The sequence below is a fragment of the Neopelma chrysocephalum genome, unplaced genomic scaffold, assembly GCF_003984885.1.
Source record: "Neopelma chrysocephalum unplaced genomic scaffold, ASM398488v2 Primary Assembly neopelma1_120, whole genome shotgun sequence".
Classification (NCBI taxonomy): Eukaryota; Metazoa; Chordata; class Aves; order Passeriformes; family Pipridae; genus Neopelma; species Neopelma chrysocephalum.
In genome coordinates, this window is record NW_020897782.1 from 119,643 (window position 1) to 139,813 (window position 20,171).

Sequence of the window (20,171 nt, forward strand, 5' to 3'; positions counted from 1 at the left end):
AGAGATAGATCCCTGCACACACAGAGATCCTGCACACACAGAGATCCATCCCTGCACACATAGAGCTCCTGCACACACAGAGATCCATCCCTGCACACACAGAGATCCTGCACACACAGAGAGATCCCTGCACACACAGAGATCCATCCCTGCACACACAGAGATAGATCCCTGCACACACAGAGATAGATCCCTGCACACACAGACATCCCTGCACACACAGACATCCCTGCACACACAGAGCTCTCTGCACATACAGAGATAGATCCCTGCACACACAGATCCCTGCACACACACAGCTCCCTGCACACACACAGAGATCCATCCCTGCACACACAGAGATCCCTGCACACACAGGAGCTGCTCCTTGGAAAACCTTCCCTTCCCCGAGCTTGCTGCAGGATTTGGGGGGGAAATGCTGATTTCCCCATGGGAAATGCTTTCCCTAAAAACTAATTGAGATTTGGGCTTTAACAGGGGAGCTTTATTTGTTGTATTTGTGTGAAAACAACAACAGCAAATTATTTATCTGAAAAGAGTATTTTCTGAAAACTGTGGTGTGGCCAAGACTGAAAAATAAACCATTTTTTTTCTCTCTCCACCTCTCCCCCCTTTTTTTGCTTCTTTTTCCTAGAGGCTGATTTAAGGTTTCATGTATTCTTTAAGCTGACAACTGTTCCTTTCTGCTCTAATGCAGACGTCTAAAACATGTCAGGCTCGGCAGAGCCAAGTTTACAGGCAGCCTTACGGGTCCCTTCTCTAGAAGCCTCATCTGATGGCTGCTCGTGGCTGGAGGCTGTGAGAGGGTTTCTCTGAGTGGTTCCTCCCGGTTTATGCAGGGACACCTGGGGACAGTTGCTGTCCTGCAGTGCTGGGCTCCTCCTGCCCCGGGCCAGGAGCTCTGCCCCCTCCACGAGTGGCCCTGGCCCTGGGTCCATCCCTGCTGCAGATAAATCCCTTCAGGAGGGAAATAAGTTCAGTGAAATTCTCTTTTAAGTAATTCTGAGCTAAAAAAAGAAAAAAAAGCCAGCAGAGAATGGTTTTAAGTTCCTCTGGGTTGGTGGAGGGCGGGCGGTGTGTCCGTGTGCCTGGCAGGGAATTCTGTGGGGATGCTCCTTCTCCTGAACTCCTGCCTTGCTCAGGGGACAAGCCCTTGGGTTCAATGGATGCCACCTCTGTCTGGACTCAGCTCAGCTCGGCTGAGAGAGGGATGTCATGGGAGGGGGAGCCTGTGGAATGGGGAGTGTGGTCTCCAGCTCTGGTGGGAACCTGTCCCTGTGTTGACAGGAGCTGTGCCCCAGGGCAGCCAACAGTCCCTCACACTCAATCCTTTCTCCTCCTCTTTCCATCTATTTCCTCTCCAAAAATTCCTGACTACTTTTTTCCTCTGTGTCTGCCGTTGTTGGAATATGATTTCATCTCCGTGGGGAGACAGCGAGGCAGGATCCTCTGCACTGGGGATGTCTGTGTGTCTGTCTGTGTGTCTGTCTGTGTGTCTGCAGCCAGCTTGGGATAAATCACTGCACTGGATCCTCAGGATGTTGGTTTGGGTTTGGGTTTTTTCCCTCCTCCCTCTCTCTGTAGCAGAAAAGCCGTGGAAGGGATGAGCTGTGCCCAAAGCCATTCCCACACTCGCCCTCGGGAGGGTTTGGAGCTGGGGTGGGATGTTCTGTGTGCTGAGTCCAAAGAGCTGCAGTTTGTAATACAGAAATACTGATGGAGCTCAGAAATGCTTCCCTTGCTCCAGGGAAGACGGAGGAGGCTGTTGGAGGAAGTTCAGAGGATTTTTAGCCCATGGAAAAAGGGGGATGTTGTCTCAATTAGCAATTTCTTGTGGAGCTGCACCAGTTTGCAGCAGCAGTGGAGCTGCTGGTGATGCTGTGCAGGAGCAGCAGGGGTTGGATCAGCCTTTGGACACTGTCAGTGCTTCAGTTTTGTGGGGAAGCATCAAGGCTTTTCCCAGCTTTGCTTTGTCAGTCAAATTTCGGCGGGTGCAGTCTGGAAACAGAGCTGTTCTCTATTAATTTCTGTAGTGCATTTCCATCAGAGGAGCTGATTCATGCTGGGCTCAGCCCGGGGTGCCAGGAGTGTCCTGTGCCACGGGGACTGATGTGGGTATGAACCCGAGGGCTGGGCTTGGAAAACACCCCAGGATCATCAGCTTCCATGGTTCTCTGACTCTGCACGTGGAGTGTGGTTCTGCTGCTTTATTCAGACCTGTGTGTGAGGTCTGAAAACAGTGCAAGCAGGAGAGGACAAACTCACTGTCACACAGACACTGTGTTACCCTGAAATGGGGTTCTGACAAACAGCAGCCCCCCTCCTGCTCAGGTGGCAGGAACAGGGAGGGTGTTCCAGGCTGATGTGGAGCAGTGTCCAAGCGGGATGGACTGTCCTGGGTTACAACCATAGCAGAATGGAATGGGTTGGGTTGGGAGGGACCTTAAAGCCCATCCAGTGCCACCCCCTGCCATGGGCAGGGACACCTTCCACTGTCCCAGGTTGCTCCAAGCCCTGTCCAGCCTGGCCTTGGACACTTCCAGGGATGGGGCAGCCACAGCTTCTCTGGGCAACCTGTGCCAGGGCCTCCCCACCCTCACAGGGAAGGATTTCCTCCAAATATCCAATCTAAGCCCACCCTGTCTCATCCCCCCTGCACAGCCTGGCCCAGTGGACTGGGAAGGTTCCCCTCCCTGCAGGGTCCCCCCTCAGCCCAGAGCATCCTCCTGTGAGCCGGGGCAGGGCTCAGGCAGAACCTCATCCCCTGCCTCCAGCAGATTTCCCTCTGCAGTGCTGCTGGAATTAATATTTCCCTGCTTGCAGCAGGCTGCCCTCTGAGAAAGAACCAGCTCTGTCTGCACAGCTTTTAAACTCCTCGTGTGCCCTTGATCTGGGGCACCACTGCCCAGCCCAGCCCTGCTCCTGGGGCAGCTTCAGAGTGGCAAGAGGTATTTTGGTGTGTTCAGTTGTTGTACTTTAGATTTTTCCCCCCCACATTCCAGGACATATTGATTGAACTGGGATAAGGAAGATTTATAACTCCAACAGCCCGTGTTCCAGGAATTTTCCATACCCTCCAGAGCTGGATTTTGCACAGCCAAGTGTGCTGGGGGATGCTCAGGCTGTGTGCCCCTTGCTTTGCTGTCCAAGGCAAAGTGTCCCTGCCCATGGCAGGGGGCCTGGAACAAGATGATCTTTACGGTCCCTTCCAACCCAAACAATTCCATGAATCCACGAAAACAGGGACCCTGGAAAACCTGCCCTCCAAGGTTGCTCTGGGGGTGGTGGCAGGGGCTGTGTGGGTCTGTGGGCAGCCCTGGGCTGTGCCCCCACCCCTCTCTGGTGGCTCTGCCACGGGGCTGTTGAAGCTGCAGTGCCTGGAGGCTGAGAGTGAACAACTTGGGTTGTGTTTAAAAACAGAAAGGCTCCATCTTTCACCCCAAAGAGCCACAAGCAGAGCTGTCTAAGCCAGGCTCAGCTATTGCCTCGTGTCACACCAACACCTCTGTCGCTTCCCCCCAAGGTCTGTGTGCTCAGAGCACTCTGCAAAAATCACTCCTGAAGGTCACCCATGTGCCAGGAACCGTCCCAGTGCTCCGGGGGAATCCTGGTTGTGTCTGGGGTGGGATGATCTGGGAATAGGGGCCAGGTGGGATCTGGGGTTATTCTGCCTGGCTTGGGGCCTGATCCCTGCAGGAATCCACATCCCCTGGGTTTGAGGCACTGGGAGCTTTGTGCCCCTGCCAGTCAGACCCTGCCCTGGCTGTGTCCTGGGTCCATGAGTGACGATGGGCACCAGGAGCAGGGAATGTTCCCACAGGCCAAGTGGCATTTTCTGATGTCCAGCCCTGCAGTGTGAGCACCAAACCACTGCTCCTCTGTGTCCTGTACTGGGTTTGTAGTTTTCTAATCCAATCCTATGAAAGGTGATGGTTTTTCTCCACTCCCAGGATCTTGCCATGGACATTTCAGCAGGTTTTGGGGTTGGATGGGGCTTTTTTTGGCCAGATGGATCTGATGTGTTGAACACACAGAACGAGGTGCAGGACTGTCCAGCCAGGCTCTTGTGACACAATCACCACAAGGACAAAATGTCCATCCCTCACGTGCTCTCTGTGTGAGATACAACCCCCCCACACTCACAGGCAGCAGAGAAATTTGGGTCAAAGCCACCAAAACTGCCACTGAACAGGGAAAGAAGGGGGAGCAGGGGGAGTCATGAACTTGGCTTTGTTTCTTGGGTTGCAGAAGCCAAGATGGGAAGAAACCATCCAAGAACAGACAAACTGGCATCTTTAAAGCAGAACACTCTGCTTCTGGCACTTGCTTGAAAAATCAAGACAATCTTTGGAGAATTTTATTGTTTCAAACCTACAAACAAGACAAGAACTGCAGTGCAAGACACAACCAGCGAGCAGAGTGAGCTCTGCCACTTCTCTAGAGGTGGTTCTAGGCTTTGTTCAGTGCTGAACACTCACAGTTATGGTGCTGAGCTGGGCTGGGCACAGCAGGTGGGACCTGACTGATGCCATTGCTGCCTCAGTGGGGCCTGGGCTGAGCCCAGGGCCAGGGACAGCCTGGGGTCAGTGTCAGTCACCCCAAGGATGGTGTCACCCCAGGGATGGTGTCACCCCAGGGCCAGTGATAGCCTGGGGTCAGTGTCACCCCAGGGCTGGTGTCAGTCACCCCAGGGATGGATGGTTTCACCCACACCCCAAGGATGGTGTCAGCCCAGGGCACCCCAGGGGATTGGTGTCGCCTCACAGCCGGTGCCAGCCCAGGGTCAGTGACACCCCAGGCCCTGGGCACAGCTCACCCTGCTGCGGCTCCTCGAGGTGGCTGAGCTGGCTCTGGGCTCCCGGCGAGGACGGGCTCAGTCTCTGGAGGCAGCGATCCGGTCCACCTGCAAAAAGGACAGGCAGCCATAAAAACAACAGCCCTGGGAGCAGGGGGGCACGTTCTGGTTCCAGCTCTGGCCAGGGGTGTCCATCCAGCACCCACAAACCGGTCCCAGGGTCACCCCGGGGGTGGAAACCCCTGGAGATAACCCAGGGTATGGGATTTCTGGGGTGTCACTGCTGGGTGAGACAAAGGAGGGCTTTGTGTGTGCAGGGTAAGGATCCAGCTGTGGTGGGATTACTCACTGCAAGGGAAGTACTATGGGAAAAACTCAGCACACTGGGGGTCAATCCCTGCTCCCGAGGGATGTGTGACAGGGCAGAGCTCCACTGCTCTCTCTGGCCCGTCTGTAAACCACTGTGGAGGTCGATGCCACCTCCTCTGCACCTCTGGGACTGTGGGGGAGTCTGCAAACAGCCCTCGGGGGGAGCTGGGTGTTGGTGAGTCAGAGACTGTGTTTTGGGGACGCTGCTTTACAGCTACATCAGAACACACTGGGCAGGCTGGGCTCAGGCCCAGGCCAGCACTGAAATGTCTTGGCTGTTGTTTCTCTGTGAGACCACCCTGCACTGGACCTCTGGGAAAGCTGTGGCTCCTGAGGGACCAAGAGGCTGGGCATGAACCCCCAAAGCCACTCGGGGGAAGGCAGGCACAGGGTCTGTGCCACATCAGGTCCTGCTTTGAAACTGCCTGTGAGTCACTCAGGACCCCCTGCTTTGGGCTTTGCTTCCCATTCCCATTCTGGGAAGCAGCATCCACAGGCTCTGGGGCCTCAGGAGCAGCTGTAGTTCTTGCTCTATTTTTCCCAGCCATGGAATACTGGCAGGTATTTCCCTTTGGAACAGGACTGGCCACAGTGCTCTCCACAGCCACTGAAACAAGCAGAAAGTGTCACAGAGAGCAGCATTCCCAGGCTGGGAGTCCTTGTCCCAGCTGAACATTTCCCTGCTTGTTCCTGCTGATGAGAGAAGTGTTTCTGGGTTGCTGCTCCACAGTGTTAAAGCCCAGGTCTTGTTGAAGTTCTTTTTTCCTACGCTAAAGCAACCACCCACATCTCCTCCAGAGCAGCTTTTCTGGGAGCTGTGGCCAGTGTAACTCCAGCTGGTCACATCCAGCTGATGCATTAAAGGCAAGACAGTTACAAAGGAATTACTTGTTTTATTGCTTTTCCATACAGGCCTTGGCCATGACACCACTGGGACACGTGGTGACCCAAATGGGAGGGGGGAGTGTGAGATACAGAGCAGACCCTGGAGAGATGGGGCAGATTTTAAGCTGCAAAGGGTTTAAAAGCAGGTTTGAGCTCTGACTTTGTCAGACCAGCTCAGCAGGAGCTGTGCCTTCAGTGGCACCTTGCACTGCACAGAGTGGCAGCTGGTGGCTGAGCAATGGCCCTGCTGGGACGGAAGGACAGATGTCCTCCCCTAACCCTGACCCTGCCCCTAACCCTGACCCTAACCCTGACCCTGCCCCTAACCCTAACCCTAACCCTGACCCTAACCCTGACCCTAACCCTAACCCTAATCCTGATCCTAACCCTTACCCTGACCCTAACCCTGACCTTAACCCTGACCCTAACCCTAACCCCAACCCTAACCCTTCTCTGGGGGAGATGGTTGCCCCCCATGTTTGCCTCCTGCCCCTCTCAGGGGGTGACTGTGCTGTGCCTTCACCCAGGGCAGCCCCAGCCTGCAGCTGATCCCGAGCCCAGTCCTGCCCCTCAGCTGGGCCAGCAAAGCCCGGGATGAAGCCCGGGCCCATGGCAAACCTTGCTCCTGACTGGCAGCACCTGGAGGGGAAGGAGGGGCAGAGGATTTCAGCCCCTGCTGATCCCTGTTCCCTGTCTGTGTCCCCACAGCCCTGCAGCACAAACCCCTCCCTGAGCCCAGGGCTCCCAAGGCAGGAGCCGTTCTGGGGGGGCTCAGGACCCCCTCACACCCCCTGGGGTCCTGCAGGGACACCCTTCATCCAATTTCCTTCATCCAACACTTCAGGCCCTGTCTGAGCCTGCCCTGAGAGCCTGAGGGAGGTGCCGTGGCTGCTCCGTGGGCTCGGTCCCACTGTGGGGAGGAGGAGGAGGAGGAGGAGGAGGAGGAGGAGGAGGAGCAGGACTGCCCTTCTCTGTCACACGGGGTGTAACACATCCAGGGTCACAGAGGCTGTGACCCCTCACAGTTTGGTTCAGCAGGAGTTTTTCCTGTGCGTGTCATTCCCAGCTTTGTGCAATCCTGAAATCCCCCCGAATTCCAGCGGGCGATGGCCGGAGCCTCAGGTTTGCTGTTGTGTCCCCAGGGAGGTCCCTCTGTGAACTGAACGTCCCGTCTGGCGTGGGGCACGTGTGCCTTGAGCATCCTCAGGGTGCCCCAGCTGGGGCTGGCTGGATCCAAGAGAATTCCATTGGTCAGCAGTTCCAAGGCTGGGCTCGGGAAAGCCTCTCTTCCTGGGGACAGGAGCTGCTGCAGGAAGTGCCAGCAGGAATGGGAGTCCCTGCCACAGTTCACAGCGGGATGGTCCTGCCCCAGATCACAGGGGCCCCTCTGTCTGTCCTGGTCGTGCTCCTGCACTGCTCTCGTGCTGGAGAGGAGGTTTTGTAGCTCCAGCTGGGTTTTCCCAGTGTCCATGTGCTGATGGCCTTGGAGGGTGGCTTTGGGTACAAAACCAACTTCAGGCACATCCCTGGGGTTTGCCAATGACAGGAGTCACCCCGTGCAGGAGTGTCCTGCCCAGAGCTGGGGGCCAGAAGCACCCTGGGAGCTGCAGGGAGGCTGGTCTGGGCTCTGCTGGATCCTTCCTCACAGTGACTCCCTGGCCATGCAGGGGGAGGCTGCCAGGGCCTGCCATCCCCTGCAGTGTCCCGTGCCCTGCTCTGCTGGGCACCCAGAGCCATCCTGCTCCGGCTGGGAGGCTCCTGCCACCCCCTGCCCTGCCCCTCTGGCTGGTGCAGGTCAGTGCTGGGCACGGAGGGGATGGAGGAGCAGGGAGGGCCCAGCTGCATCCCTGCAGGTTTGCTGACTGCTCCTCTCAGCAGGAGCTGCAGCAGCACTTTGGTGCAGCCAAGGTTTGCCTGTGCAGGTAATTTTGTCCTTCACAAGGTGCCTGGGTACTCTCCCACCACTCTGAACGTCCTGCCACGCTGGCACCCATCCTGCACTGGTCCCTGTGTGTGTCCCAGTGCAGGGGAGCCCTAGGGAGCCTGCCTGGGCTGAGCTCTGGGCCGGGGTGCTGCTGGGAGCTCCCCAGTGTGCCTGGGCTCGCTGCCCCTGCAGGATCCTGGGTTACAGCTCTGCTGCTGCTCCCGCCAGACACAGCCCAGCAGCCTGTTTGTTTGAGCCTGTTTCCATAGGAATTCGTTAAGGACCATGGGAACATACTTTATTTGGCCTAAAGAATGAGACTGTGGAGAGGGAAGGAGTCCTGTCCTGCCTGATTTGTGGGTCTGATTTTCCTCTGAGGCCGGGTCACCTCCTCAGCACTGAACGGGCCATCCTGGTGAGCCAGCTTTCCTTCTCCAGTGCCTGCACTGTGTTCCAAACAGCTGATAAATACATGGAAATAGGGCAGAAATAGCCTCTTTTCAAGAACACAGGGTGGGTTTTGGGTCAGGCTTGCAGAAACACAGCTTTTATGTCTGAGCTGGAGCTGAAGAAGTGTCCAAGTGCCATGTCAGGCTGTGCCTCCGACGGGAGCCGATGGTCTGGGATGTCTCCGTGGCCTCTCTGTCCACATCTGACTGACTGGGCCACTGCAGCAGCACCAAAGGATTTGCCTTCTGGGAGAGGACAGTGCTGGTCTCCTGTGGGATAAGTGCAGAGCACCGTGGGCTCCTCTGACAGGTTTGGGTGCCCTGGGGCTCTGGGGGCAGAGGTGGCTCAGGGAGCTGCAGCAGAGCTGGAGATGAAGTCGAGCTGCTGTAGCCTGTTCCTCCTTCCTCCTGGGCCTTGCAAGCTGCAGGAGCTGGGGAGCTGACGAGGCACCAACAGATGCAGCAGCAGGGAGGTGCTGGAGGAGAGCCCAGCACGGGGGGTGGGCAGTGGGAAGGCAGCTGCTCACCAGTGGCACGGGCCAGGATGCCCCACTGAGGGGAATCTCCATCCCTGTGCAGCATTTTTCCACATCTCCCAGGAAGTCCCATCAGCTGTCACTAAACCCTTAAACCCCCCTCACTGATGGTGTGAGTGCCTGGGGGTCCTGCTCTGGCCCTGGGGGTCCTGCTCTGGCCCTGGGGATCCTGGGGGCTGCTGCAGAGCTCGGGAGCCACAATCCCCACAGGTCAGGCCGTGGGTCACAGGGGCTGTCCTGGGGCTTTGTGTTCCCTGTGCAAAGTGGGGGTGGCTCCTTCACTTGGTGTGTCCTCACACCGTGGGATGAGTGTGCCTGGCTGCTCTCCTGGGGAGGGATCAGCACAGAGCTTTAACCTGTCTGAGGTGTGCAAGGACCTGCTCTCAAAGCAGCCTGTGAACAGCAGCTGCCCAGGGCAGCAGAGCAGGAGGTGTCAGGATGGCTCCAGTGCAAACCAGTGTGAAACAGCACCCTGGGAAGTGGGAATCAGTTCTACAAGCAAAACACCCCTTCCTTGTTCTGTGTCCAGCCAAGCGTTGCTGCACAGCAGCCTCCTTCCAAACTTTTCCATGTCCAAAGGGGTCTTTTCCCTATGGACTGTGCTTCCCCCCTGAGCAGCTCACAGTGACCTGAGAACTGGCTGTCTGGGGGGGCAGGTGCCATTTCTCTCCCTATGTGGGCATTTGCTGTGTGTGCCCCAGGTGTGCTCTGCAGTGGTGAGAAGCATCCACCAGAGAGCAAGAGCACGAGGTGTGGAAAAACCACCATTCCCAGGGTCTTGGCCAAGCACAGCCCTCCCAAAAGCTCAGGTGAGCACCACTTTATACCAGTGAAGGTAAACAGAGGCAAATTAAAGAAACTTCCCTGGGTGTGTAGAGGCAGCAGCAGGTTGAGGCTCAGCTCTGCCTGTGCTGAGGGTCCACACACTGTGGAGCTGGGAGGGAACGTGGCAGGGAGCTCTAGAGGGGCCCAGGAGAGCTTTGGAGCAGACAATGTAATATAATTTATTCAAACCAAATGCTTATGCCTTTCTTTGAGTCCCTCTTGGCTTCTGGGAGTTTATTTATCTGCAAGTGTCAGCTCGTATGAGGCAAACTGTGCATGATGGGAGTTTCTGTGCACGGGGCCTGCAGGTCCTTGGCCCTGTGTCTGACTGTTCTTTGCCACATCAGGATGTAAGGAAATGGTTTTCTGGCAGCCAGAGCTCAGGACTGACTGGAGAAGGACCCAGCCTGTGGCCCTTTGCAGCTGCCTCTCCAGGGCCACGTGTATCAGCCTAAATGAGACGTGCTGTGTCAATGGCTGGCCCAGGTGGGACACGAGCACTGGAGCTCCTCAGGGTCCAGCCCTTGGGGTGAAGGACAGGAACAGGGGTGCCCTGTCCCCTCCCACCAGCCTGTGACAGAAGCTGACACGTCCCAGCCCTCAGTGGTGCAGAGCCAGGAGCAGTTGGTGTTTGGGGACAGGCTGAGGCTGGTGCAGCCCTGGAGCCACCTCAGGCACCCACCAACTCCCAGGACAAGTCCCTGCACTGTTCCTGCTCCTTGGGTGTCCTGGGTAGCCTGACCCCAGCCATGGCAGGGACAGCCCCTGTGTGGGGCTGTTGGACCTGTTTGTTGCTGGTTATCCCTGCAGAGCTGAGCAGGCAGAGTCTTGTTCCCAGCTCCTCCTGTGCTCCCATGGACACACGACCCTTGTTCCAAGGCAGGGAGCTCCAGAGAGGAGCCTCTGGACCCTCCAGTGCTGGCACTTGGAAAGGCATTGGAGAGAGAAGTCTGAGCTGCTCACTTTGTCTGACAATAAACAGATGTGTTTGATGCTGCTCCCCTGGAGAGGTGAAGATCCCTGAGGAAATGAATCCACGAGCAGCTCTGACTGCAGCAGGGGTGGGATTTCAGAGAGCCCTTTGTCCCTGGGGGTCACCCAGGCGTGTTTTAGCCACGACTGAGCCCCCAGCTGTTGTCTGACCAGAACATGCACTTAACTGTACCAGCTCAGCAGCTCTGGGGCTGCTTCGTGCAGCTGCCTGGCCCTGCCTGACCCAGACAGGGCTCTGTCCTGGAAAAGAAACCAGGAATTTCAGAAGCTGTGGAATGTGTGTAATATCCACTGAGCACAAGTCAGGTATGGGCTGTGCTGGCTGTGACTGGTCGCAGTGACAGAAAACAGGTAATTAAATAAGAATTAAGGTACAGAAGGTAACAGAAACAGTTCTGCCTGAGGGGGATTTCATTTCTCCACTTCGAGAGTGGAAAAAAATCACAGCTGGGAAAGGGAGGTGAAATTCAGGCTGTACCTCTGACTGAAAACAGCCTGGCTGGGCAGGAGGAGAGAGTTAAGCCCCAAGGTTTTCTGCTTTGAACACCCTGCCCTGAACTTCCACAGGGGTTACACCTGTTCTCAGAGCATTTCACTAAAGACCAGTAGTTCCATTTGTTTAATGTAGGGCACTTGATTTTATTCAAAGGGTGAGATACAAAAAAAGTAAGCAAAAAGACAAAACCCAAATTATAAAACACTACAGACAAAAGTAAGACATCTTCTGCATCGAGCACACGACAGGAAACACGGTACAGTCTGGTCCCCACAACCCAAAGCCAGCTGGAAATGTACAGCAGAGGCAGAGAGATCTACAAGGGAGGAAACGTGGGCTTTGCCACTCCAATGGCTATTTACAGAACTGAATTGAAGGCAAAGAGTTTTCTTTCCTTTTATGCAACCCAAACACTTCTTTGTTTCTTCTTCTTCCTGTTCCTGACGAAGAGGAGGGACTCCATGCTTTGAGGCAAGTTTGGTACATTCAGGTAGGATCTAAAATTAGCCACAGCTAAACACTGACGAGCTACTCAAGACCTGAACTTCAGTCCCTGCCTCCATCCAGCTCGGGCCACCAGGCACCTCCTCGTGGCATCAGGGACTGCCAGGGACAGCCAGAGAGGGGAAAAGCCCAATTCTGCACTTGGGTTGGTTTTACTTCTACCTTTAGATGTTTCACACTGCAGCTCAACCCAACCTGTGTGTCTGGGCTCGGCTTAAGGCTCTGAACTGAGGATTACATGTCAGGTCTGGGAGCTCTGTCCCACTGGGCTGGGAGAGGGTCTGTGTGAAGCTTTTGGCTCCCTCAGTGCAGGGGGTTGAGCCTGACCCACTGAGGGTGTCCAGGCAGGATTTTGGACAGAGGAGATGGATCTGCCCTGTCAGTGCTGCCCCTCACAAGGACAGGGGCACCCAGACACTGCTTTGTACAACAGTGCTGACTCCTCTGACAAACCTGGGAAAGAGCTGTTCCCTCCCTTCTGCAGCAGAGCCAGGAGGGAAAACCTTCCTGACATATATCCCATATATTCCATATATTCCACATGCAGCTTAATTTCCACATGTGTGTGTGGAATCTTCCTGTCAGTGTGGAATCTGTCTGGGACCCATTGGGCAGAAACAACGCGTGCTGAGCTGGAAGTTCTCTGCTCTTTGGTAATTAAAACCCCCTAAGACCCACGGGCATGTGCTCCCCTTTGAGGGGAGGAAAACAGTTGCTCACATCAAAATAAACTGTGACCAAAGGAATGGAATAGGAGCTGCTATTCCAGATGGAAAGGCCTTTATCTGTATTTACCTGTGGCTCAATTTTAGAGACAGGGCTACTGAATTTTTTCAACACCTCAGTGAGGAAGGAGAGAATTTTACTGGCTCAGTAAGCAAAACATTCATTTGGGAGAGCAGAAGACTGACTGGCTGTTAATAAATATCACAAGACATTCTAAAAGTTTTCTAAGGAAAAGAGAAACATCATCTGTTCATCAAAATGCAACACATGGACAAAATGAGGTAAGGAAAGCTAAAAGAGTCCTTTGTACATTCTCACTTCACACTGCATGGCAACAACAACACCAAGACGCTGAACGGGTTCCCCGCACGCTCAGCAGGGAGATTCTTCACACAGGTGTGCTCCAGAGCATCCTTGGAGACAGAGCCCTACCACAGCCAAAGCCTGGTGGCAAGGAGCTGCTCCCCTCAGCTTTGGCAGCCAGGAGCTGGACACACTGCAGGCAGGTTGCTGCAGGAGGTGGGTGCTCACCACCTGTCCCCTGATCCCTCAGGAGTTCAATCCTTCAGTTCCAAGGAACAAGGATTTGTCTGGCACAGCACAAACCCAAAGAGCTCAGCACTATCTGTACAGTTACACTGACGTGGGAGTGTCAGACTGAACGTTTCTAACTCAGACTCCTGTTCTTTGGTCCTCTTTGTACACAACTTTCATAAATATTTAACAGCCTGCAATAACAAACTTCTACAGAACAGCAACTGGTATCTAACAGGGGGTCTGCCCCCCTTGGCTGGCAGACCTGGCAAGCTGGTGGGCTCTGTGCAAGGCAGGGGAAAAGGAAGGCCTGCTGCAATGGGGAAAGAGATCTTACATCATTCTCTTGCAGGGTTGTTTCCCAGGAGATCCCAACCCAAGGACACAGGGTGGGACACTGCACCTCCCCTGCTGGGGGGATCCAGGGGGAGCCCTGCCTGGATCCAGCCCCCCACGGGACAGGTTTGCACAGTTTCTCTTAAGCAAGTTGGGTGGGAGGAGAAGGAGGAGGAAGAGGAGTTGTCTTCCACCAGTCAGCACTAAACATGCCTTGTTTTTTCCTCAAGGACAATTATCATCTCCAACTGAAGCAGGGAGGGCTACTGGTCATGTCTAGGCAGAGGCTCAGCTGTCATGGGGCAGTGCCTCATACACAGCATCTGCTCACCTAAAATGCAACATTTACTACTTTGTTCTTAAACAGACACTGGCAGCACAATGTGTTCATAAATTAATAGTCTGAATATGACAGATTAATAAACACATATATTGGTTTTGAAAAGTTGTTTCCAGGCACACAGTTTTCACACTCATAATAAAACTGAGCCTTGAGCTGACACTGAACTGAAGTGAAATAGTCACTGTGGGCTTATACGAAGTAGAATTGCTACGGAGTCTTTGGGAACACCTGGATCTGAGCAGTCATGGAGCAGCCTGGATCACTGCTCAGCAGTGTCACCCTGGGCCAGGGGAACCAGGATTCACAGTCCCCAACCACTGCCCTTGGCAAAGCCCTTTTTCAGGGGCAGTGAGTGACCTGCAATATTCACTTTACACCACTCGTAGCGTGGTTTTTCTTCTAGGGTGCCTGTGTAAGGCTAATTCAAAACCCAGCGAGATGGTAGGAAATTCACCCTTTTGCATTAGGAAGTACATAGTAACTGCCCTTTGATGACTCTGAACAACTCAGGTTTTAAGTCCTGAGGGCATATTTTCCATGTCATTTCTGATTCTCTGCAAGCTTGTTATAAAACTATTACCAGGGTATTTATTTCTGTCGTGTCTACGGAGCCTTTTTATCCCCTTCAATTTTAAACCAGCTGAATTTGACACATATAAACTGCTGCTAAATAAACCAGAGCCCTTGGTGTCATTAGGGGACTCTGGCTAAGTCAGCCTCAGGAAGGAGCTTTAGTGCCACCTCTGCTGGAGAGACACAAGGTAAAAATACAGGAATGCATCCAGAGCAGTGAGTGACCTGCAGCAAAACCACGGCACAAAGCTGGAACTCAGGTGTGTCACAGTCCCCCCGTGCTCAGTGCAAGGGGAAAACCCTCAGCACAGGAGAACTCCCACTTGTTTAACAAAACCCAACAAACACCAGCACAGAGCAAGCACTGGCCCTGCTCCTCCTTCCCCCCAGTGCTCCCAGTCACATCCAGTGTCCCACTGGGCACAGCAGCTCTGTGCTGGTGTCACACAGAGCCCAGGCCACCGAGGCTACACGAGATTGTCACTTGCTATGTTTTTGGCATAGATAAAATCCTGCTGAAGCAAAGTTACTTCCTTGGCACAGTCCCCACGTGCCCAGAATCGAGGAGGTCGTGGCAGGGCAGTTGGATTCCCTTCTGTACATGAGGCAGAAATTCACCCCAAAGGCTTGTTTACAGTTTGGTTCCCTGGTAAAATATCTGCACAAGCATGACCAGCACCAGCTCTTGTTCCAGTTGTATATTCTGGGGTCCTGCTTCACTGCCTGAGAGCGTGACAGGTGATTAATTCATTCAGTGCTTTCTCATCAATGACTGGAATGAGCCACACTGGGGCAGAGACAATGACATCAGCTCAAAGTAAAGTGGAGGGCCTCTTACCTACTAGACTCAGTAATCTTTAAGAAAACCATTTAACATCTTTCATGGAAGTCTATCGTTCAAAAAAACCCAAAGCTATTGACATAGCATGTGGAATCAACTGGACAATCACTAATGTAATGGAATTATGGTGATCTTATACACAAACAATGATTTACCAAAATAAGATTTACCTAGGGGGCTTTAAAATCAAGTTATTTTGGTACCAAAAAAAGTCTTTCATTTAATTCCCCTTTGCCCCTATGATTCAGATGATCTTTCACTCTACAGTTACGGACTTGGCCAGATTTCTTGGAAAATCAACCTGCAGAGAGGGAGGAGAAAGAACACGCTCGTGAGTATTTACACACTTTGTTTGTTTGTGTAGAACTTTGTAACGTGTGGAACGTTTGTTCTGCTTTAAACTGAAAACAACTGAACATATTCTCACATCAATTTAGCACAATCAGTGCAGAAAAAGTCCATCACCTTAATTGTTACGACTCCTCTGTCAAAAACCAGGAGCAAATCCCTCTAGTCCAGGTTGTTGCAGTGCTCAGATGATAAGAGGTCACTGATAACAGGTCAAGGCCAGTGTCTGTGTTAAGACCAAGTACCTAACACCAACAGACTGCTTCCAAACACCCTTCTGAGGATTGTTACCTTCCTTTGAGCCTCCTAGCAGCCCTGCAGACCCTGTGAGCTCGTCCCAGCACAGACACTCCACTGCACCAGACTCAGCCACGTGTCCTGGGCTCCCCCCAGGTCTGCACTGGCCAGGGCTGCCCTTCACCCTGGTCGTTCCAGCAGCTCAATCACTACACAGACAACCCCCAGAGCCTTCCAGCCTCACCCAGGCACTGTGCCAGCCCTGCAGGAGCACAGGAGAGCAGAAGGAAGCAGTGCTGTACTCACGTCGTATCCCCGGAGCACGGCGAGGTGGAAGGCCAGCAGCTGGAGGGGGATGACACTCAGGATCCCCTGCAGACAGTCCACTGAGTGGGGAACCTTGATGGTTCTCTTGTTGTTCTTAATGGTCTCGATGTCCTCCTTGTCACAAATCACCACAGGTCGCCCCTGAGACAGAGGGAAATGCTGAGGAAAAGCAGGTTTGGAAGGTCCTTTTCTCGCTCTGTTCAGAGCATCAGCAGCAAAAACCTGTCACTTAATTTGGAACCCAACAGCTTCACATCCCCTGGGCAGCCCTGGAGGGTATTTAAGGGTTAACTAGAGCACACCAGGCTGCTGCAAGAACTGCTCTTGAAACGCCCACAATATTTACTGGGTTCCCATTTTGGGCAGTGACACTGAAGTGAGCAGCCTGGGAGCTGCTTCTCTATTGAAAGCAGCATTTCTGACGCCCTGCAGACTGTCCAGGTGCTCACCTGCCGTGCAATGACCTGCTGGAGGGCGTTCTGGCACTTGGCATAGGTGTGGTCTCTCATGATGATCATGATGACGGGCATGAGCTTGTCCACGAGTGCCAGGGGGCCGTGCTTCAGCTCCCCTGCCAGGATCCCCTCCGAGTGCATGTAGGTGATTTCTTTAATTTTCTAGGCGGGGAAAAAAAAAAATCATAAAATTTCAGCAAACTTGTGATTATTGTTTTTTAACCACCTCTGTGGATTCCTCCACTTTGTAAGTTTTTAAAGCTTTCTGGCTCTCCCCAGATCCAACAGGCAAACGAGTCAGCCTGAAAACCCAGATCCAAGCAGTGCCCCTGGGCTGGGCTGCCAACACTCACAGTCCTAACACCAATCCCACCACAGCCCCTGTGACTTGCCATCAGCCAACATATCCCCCATCACAGTCTGACTGGGCAGGCAAAGGCTGGGATATGCCTGCAGGTCACTGGGGGACTGCACTTAAACCAACAGGGGTCTCCTCAAATGTAAGAACTGCAATTTATGAGCTTGGAAAGTACACACTCAGCTTTGGATGGTGAGTGTTTCTGGAAAGCTCATCCCAACACATCAAAGACCTGGATTTATTAGGGTGCCCAGCCTGTCACAATAAAGCATTCCCAGTGTGAATGGGGCAAACACACCCTTTCAACCCAGTGTAGCCTGTGACATGGGAATCCTTGAGGAGTAGCCTCAGCATTGTTAGGGTTTAGCTACTTATAATCACAGAATCACAGAATGGTTTGGGTTGGAAGGGACCTTAAAGCTCATCCAGGGCCTGCCATGGGCAGAGACACCTTCCACTATCTCAGGCTGCTCCAACCTGGCCTTGGACACTTCCAGGGATGGGGCAGCCACAGCTTCTCTGGGCACCCTGTGCCAGTGCCCCCCATCTGACCCAGCAGGTTGGCCACACACCAGAGCTGCCAGTTGCATTCACAACCCCTGCAGCCCCTTCTTGCCCCCTGCACAGAGATCTAAAGGCCAAAGCTAAATGTGTTAGAACCAGCTTTAAATAAGGAAATCTCTTACCAGAGCTCCCTCCAGACATGTGGCGTAGTGGTAGCCACGTCCCATGATGAGGACTGACTTCTGATGGTACAGCTCTGTGGCCAACTTCTGGATCTCATCATCCATGCTCAGCACTTCTTTAATTAAGTCTAAAAAGAAGGAGGAGAATCCAAATTGTGTGTGCTCATAGCCTGTGTCTCAAACTACACACGCTGCTCATCCTTCACAGGCACAGACAGCAGGGACCAGCAAAAAGCCTGGACTCAGTGTTTTACTGGCCCAGTTTAGTGGTCTGAGCCCTCAGAGAGAACGTGGCTGCCAAGTCACTGGGACAGCCCCTCTGCACTCACTGACCAGGGTGGCTGGTCCAGGCCTGCTCAGACCCAGGGGTTCCCAAAGACTGCAGCAGTTCCCCTTTGTCTGAACCCCCAGGGACTGTTTAACTGGGCACTGGGGGTCTCCAGGAGAGCACAGCCAACGTGTCCTACCTGGCAGCCCCTTCAGCCCACGCATGATCTCCTTGCGCCGCTCCTGCATGGAAATCCTGTCATCACACATCATCAGGGCAAACATCACCAGGGACACAAACTGGCTGGTGTAGGCCTGGGGGGGAGAGAGGAAACTGTCATTGTGGCACCAACCAGGCAGTTGTCACCTACCAGGTAAAACCCTCAGGCCAGCTCTTGGCTTTATTCCTAACGCGGCACCAAGTGGCAGCTTTTGTCCCAGTTCAGTAGCAAAGATGAACACGAAGCTCACGGGGCAAATCTCATCTGAGCAGTTCTCCAGGGGAGGCACACAATGATCTCCTCATGCTCCAAGACAGTCAGACACCACAGCCAAGGTTTCACATCCTGAGATTCTCTGACAACTCCTAAACCCTGTGTTGTGACCACACCTGTGTCTTTCTTCACTGCAGGTAAATGCTGCAAACACTGGAGATGGGCAGAGCCACTGACTGGAGAGGGACATGGGAGCCCATGACAACCAGCTGTAATTCCTCTGGACCTCAGGCCAGGTAAGTGATTTCCCACCTCTCCTCTCTAAGAACAGACCCTGAACTCTTCCCCTGGGTGAGGCTCCATCTGTGCCCACTGGGTCCTGGTGACTGGTGCCACTGACCCTGGGGAAGAACCCCCTGCACAGGCACTGAAATGCTCACACTGGGGCAATTCTATTCCCAGAAACACATGAGGGACACTCTCCAACAGCTGCTGCACAGTTTGCCCTCTGAAGTCCCTGCAACACAAATGTTATGAAATGGGCTGTGGGGTCAGCCTGGGACTGAAGTCTCTTAGAAATAAGATTAAGGTTTGCAGTATTTCTGTCCCTTTCTAAGCAATGATCAAACAAACTTCCATGTTGCTCTACTGGAGATTTAAATAGCTCTGGAGGAATCCAGGAAAGCTTCAGTGATGCTGACTAGAGTCTGCTATGGAATGGGAGCTGCTCTGCTTTGGTGCAGCTGGAGGTCACAGAAGCCCACAGCACCAAGCAGCCACACTGACATGCTTGGGTTGTTTAGAATGCTCTCAAACTGAAGTTCTGGACAACCTGAGGGCAGAACCTTTTCAAGTTCCTATTTCAAATATGCACAGCTTTGGTAACTCCCCACATGAGCAGAGAACAAATGCCATTTATCTCCAAACTGTACTGTTGGCCATGTGAGAACAACAGGGACAAACAACTCGTTCAAGAGTTTCTTGTAAGAGACTCGTGAATTTTCCATGATCAAATTCCCCAGTGAACTGTTAAACTCGAATGTGGTTTTTGGCTGAATTTATGTAACAGATTGACATCATCTCGCCTCTAAATATAACTAAACCAAAGCAGATTTCACCATGCAGAAGCACTTCATCAAAATGAAATGCAGCAAAGCAAGTTATTTTGTACTGTAGCACACGTAGCCAGAGTAATCCTGTTAGGTGGACACTGGTTTTCTGTGAAAGACCATTCCACCACTTGCCAAAAGTATAGTCTTAATATCAGAGTTTTGTTGGTAAAGCAGTGCCTGTCAGGGACTTCAGAGCAGTCAAGCTTTCCATTGCCTTGTCTTTCAATCTTTAGACTTAAGTTTAAACTGAGTGTGCACCTCAAGACAAATGATGGCAAAGAGAGAATTCTTGCCTCTTAGGAATCATCCTCTCTGAGAGCCACTTGTTTTCAACATTTAATATAGCTTCCTTATAACATTTCATTTAAAAAAGAGATTAAAAAAACCCCTTTGCAAGCTACAAGAAAAAGAAAATGAAAAGTGTTGCTGGGCACGTGGTCTGGGGCTACACAACAACTGAGAGCAACAGGAAAGAAGGGACTGAAAGCATTTAATGGGGGAGCCACGTCAGAGCCCTCAGGGGGCTGCAGTGACAGTGACACCAACAGCTGGAGGGGTGTCTGGCTGGGCTGTTCTTGGTGCTGGGCTCACCCTGGTGCTGGGCTCACCCTGGGGCCAGGCTCACCCTGGGGCCGGGCTCACCCTGGGGCCAGGCTCATCTTGGGCTGGGCTCACTTTGGGGCTGGGCTCACCTTGGGGCTGGGCTCACCCTGGGTGCTGGGCACACCTGGGGGCTGGGCTCACCCTGGGGCTGGGCTCACCCTGGGGCTGGGCTCACCTGGGTGCTGGGCTCACCTTGGTGCTGGGCTCACCTGGGT

At 53.4% G+C, this 20,171-nt stretch overlaps 1 protein-coding gene across 2 annotated transcripts in view; it reads right to left on the minus strand.

Moving 5' to 3' along the window:
- Positions 1 to 4,335: 4,335 nt before the first annotated feature.
- The window catches only part of GFPT1 (glutamine--fructose-6-phosphate transaminase 1), a 41,400-nt gene continuing 25,564 nt past the window's right edge, over positions 4,336 to 20,171 (minus strand). Inside the window, exons 15-19 of one of the 2 annotated variants that reach the window (XM_027697590.1) lie at positions 18,008 to 18,122; positions 17,541 to 17,668; positions 16,491 to 16,658; positions 16,021 to 16,182; positions 4,336 to 4,903 (exon numbers count right to left, since the gene is read on the minus strand). In XM_027697590.1, coding sequence (XP_027553391.1) covers positions 4,874 to 4,903; positions 16,021 to 16,182; positions 16,491 to 16,658; positions 17,541 to 17,668; positions 18,008 to 18,122 — 603 coding nt within the window. In that variant the 3' untranslated portion in view covers positions 4,336 to 4,873. Of the gene's footprint in view, positions 4,904 to 11,390; positions 15,431 to 16,020; positions 16,183 to 16,490; positions 16,659 to 17,540; positions 17,669 to 18,007; positions 18,123 to 20,171 lie in introns of those variants that run through there. The other variant, XM_027697589.1, reaches the window with a different exon arrangement.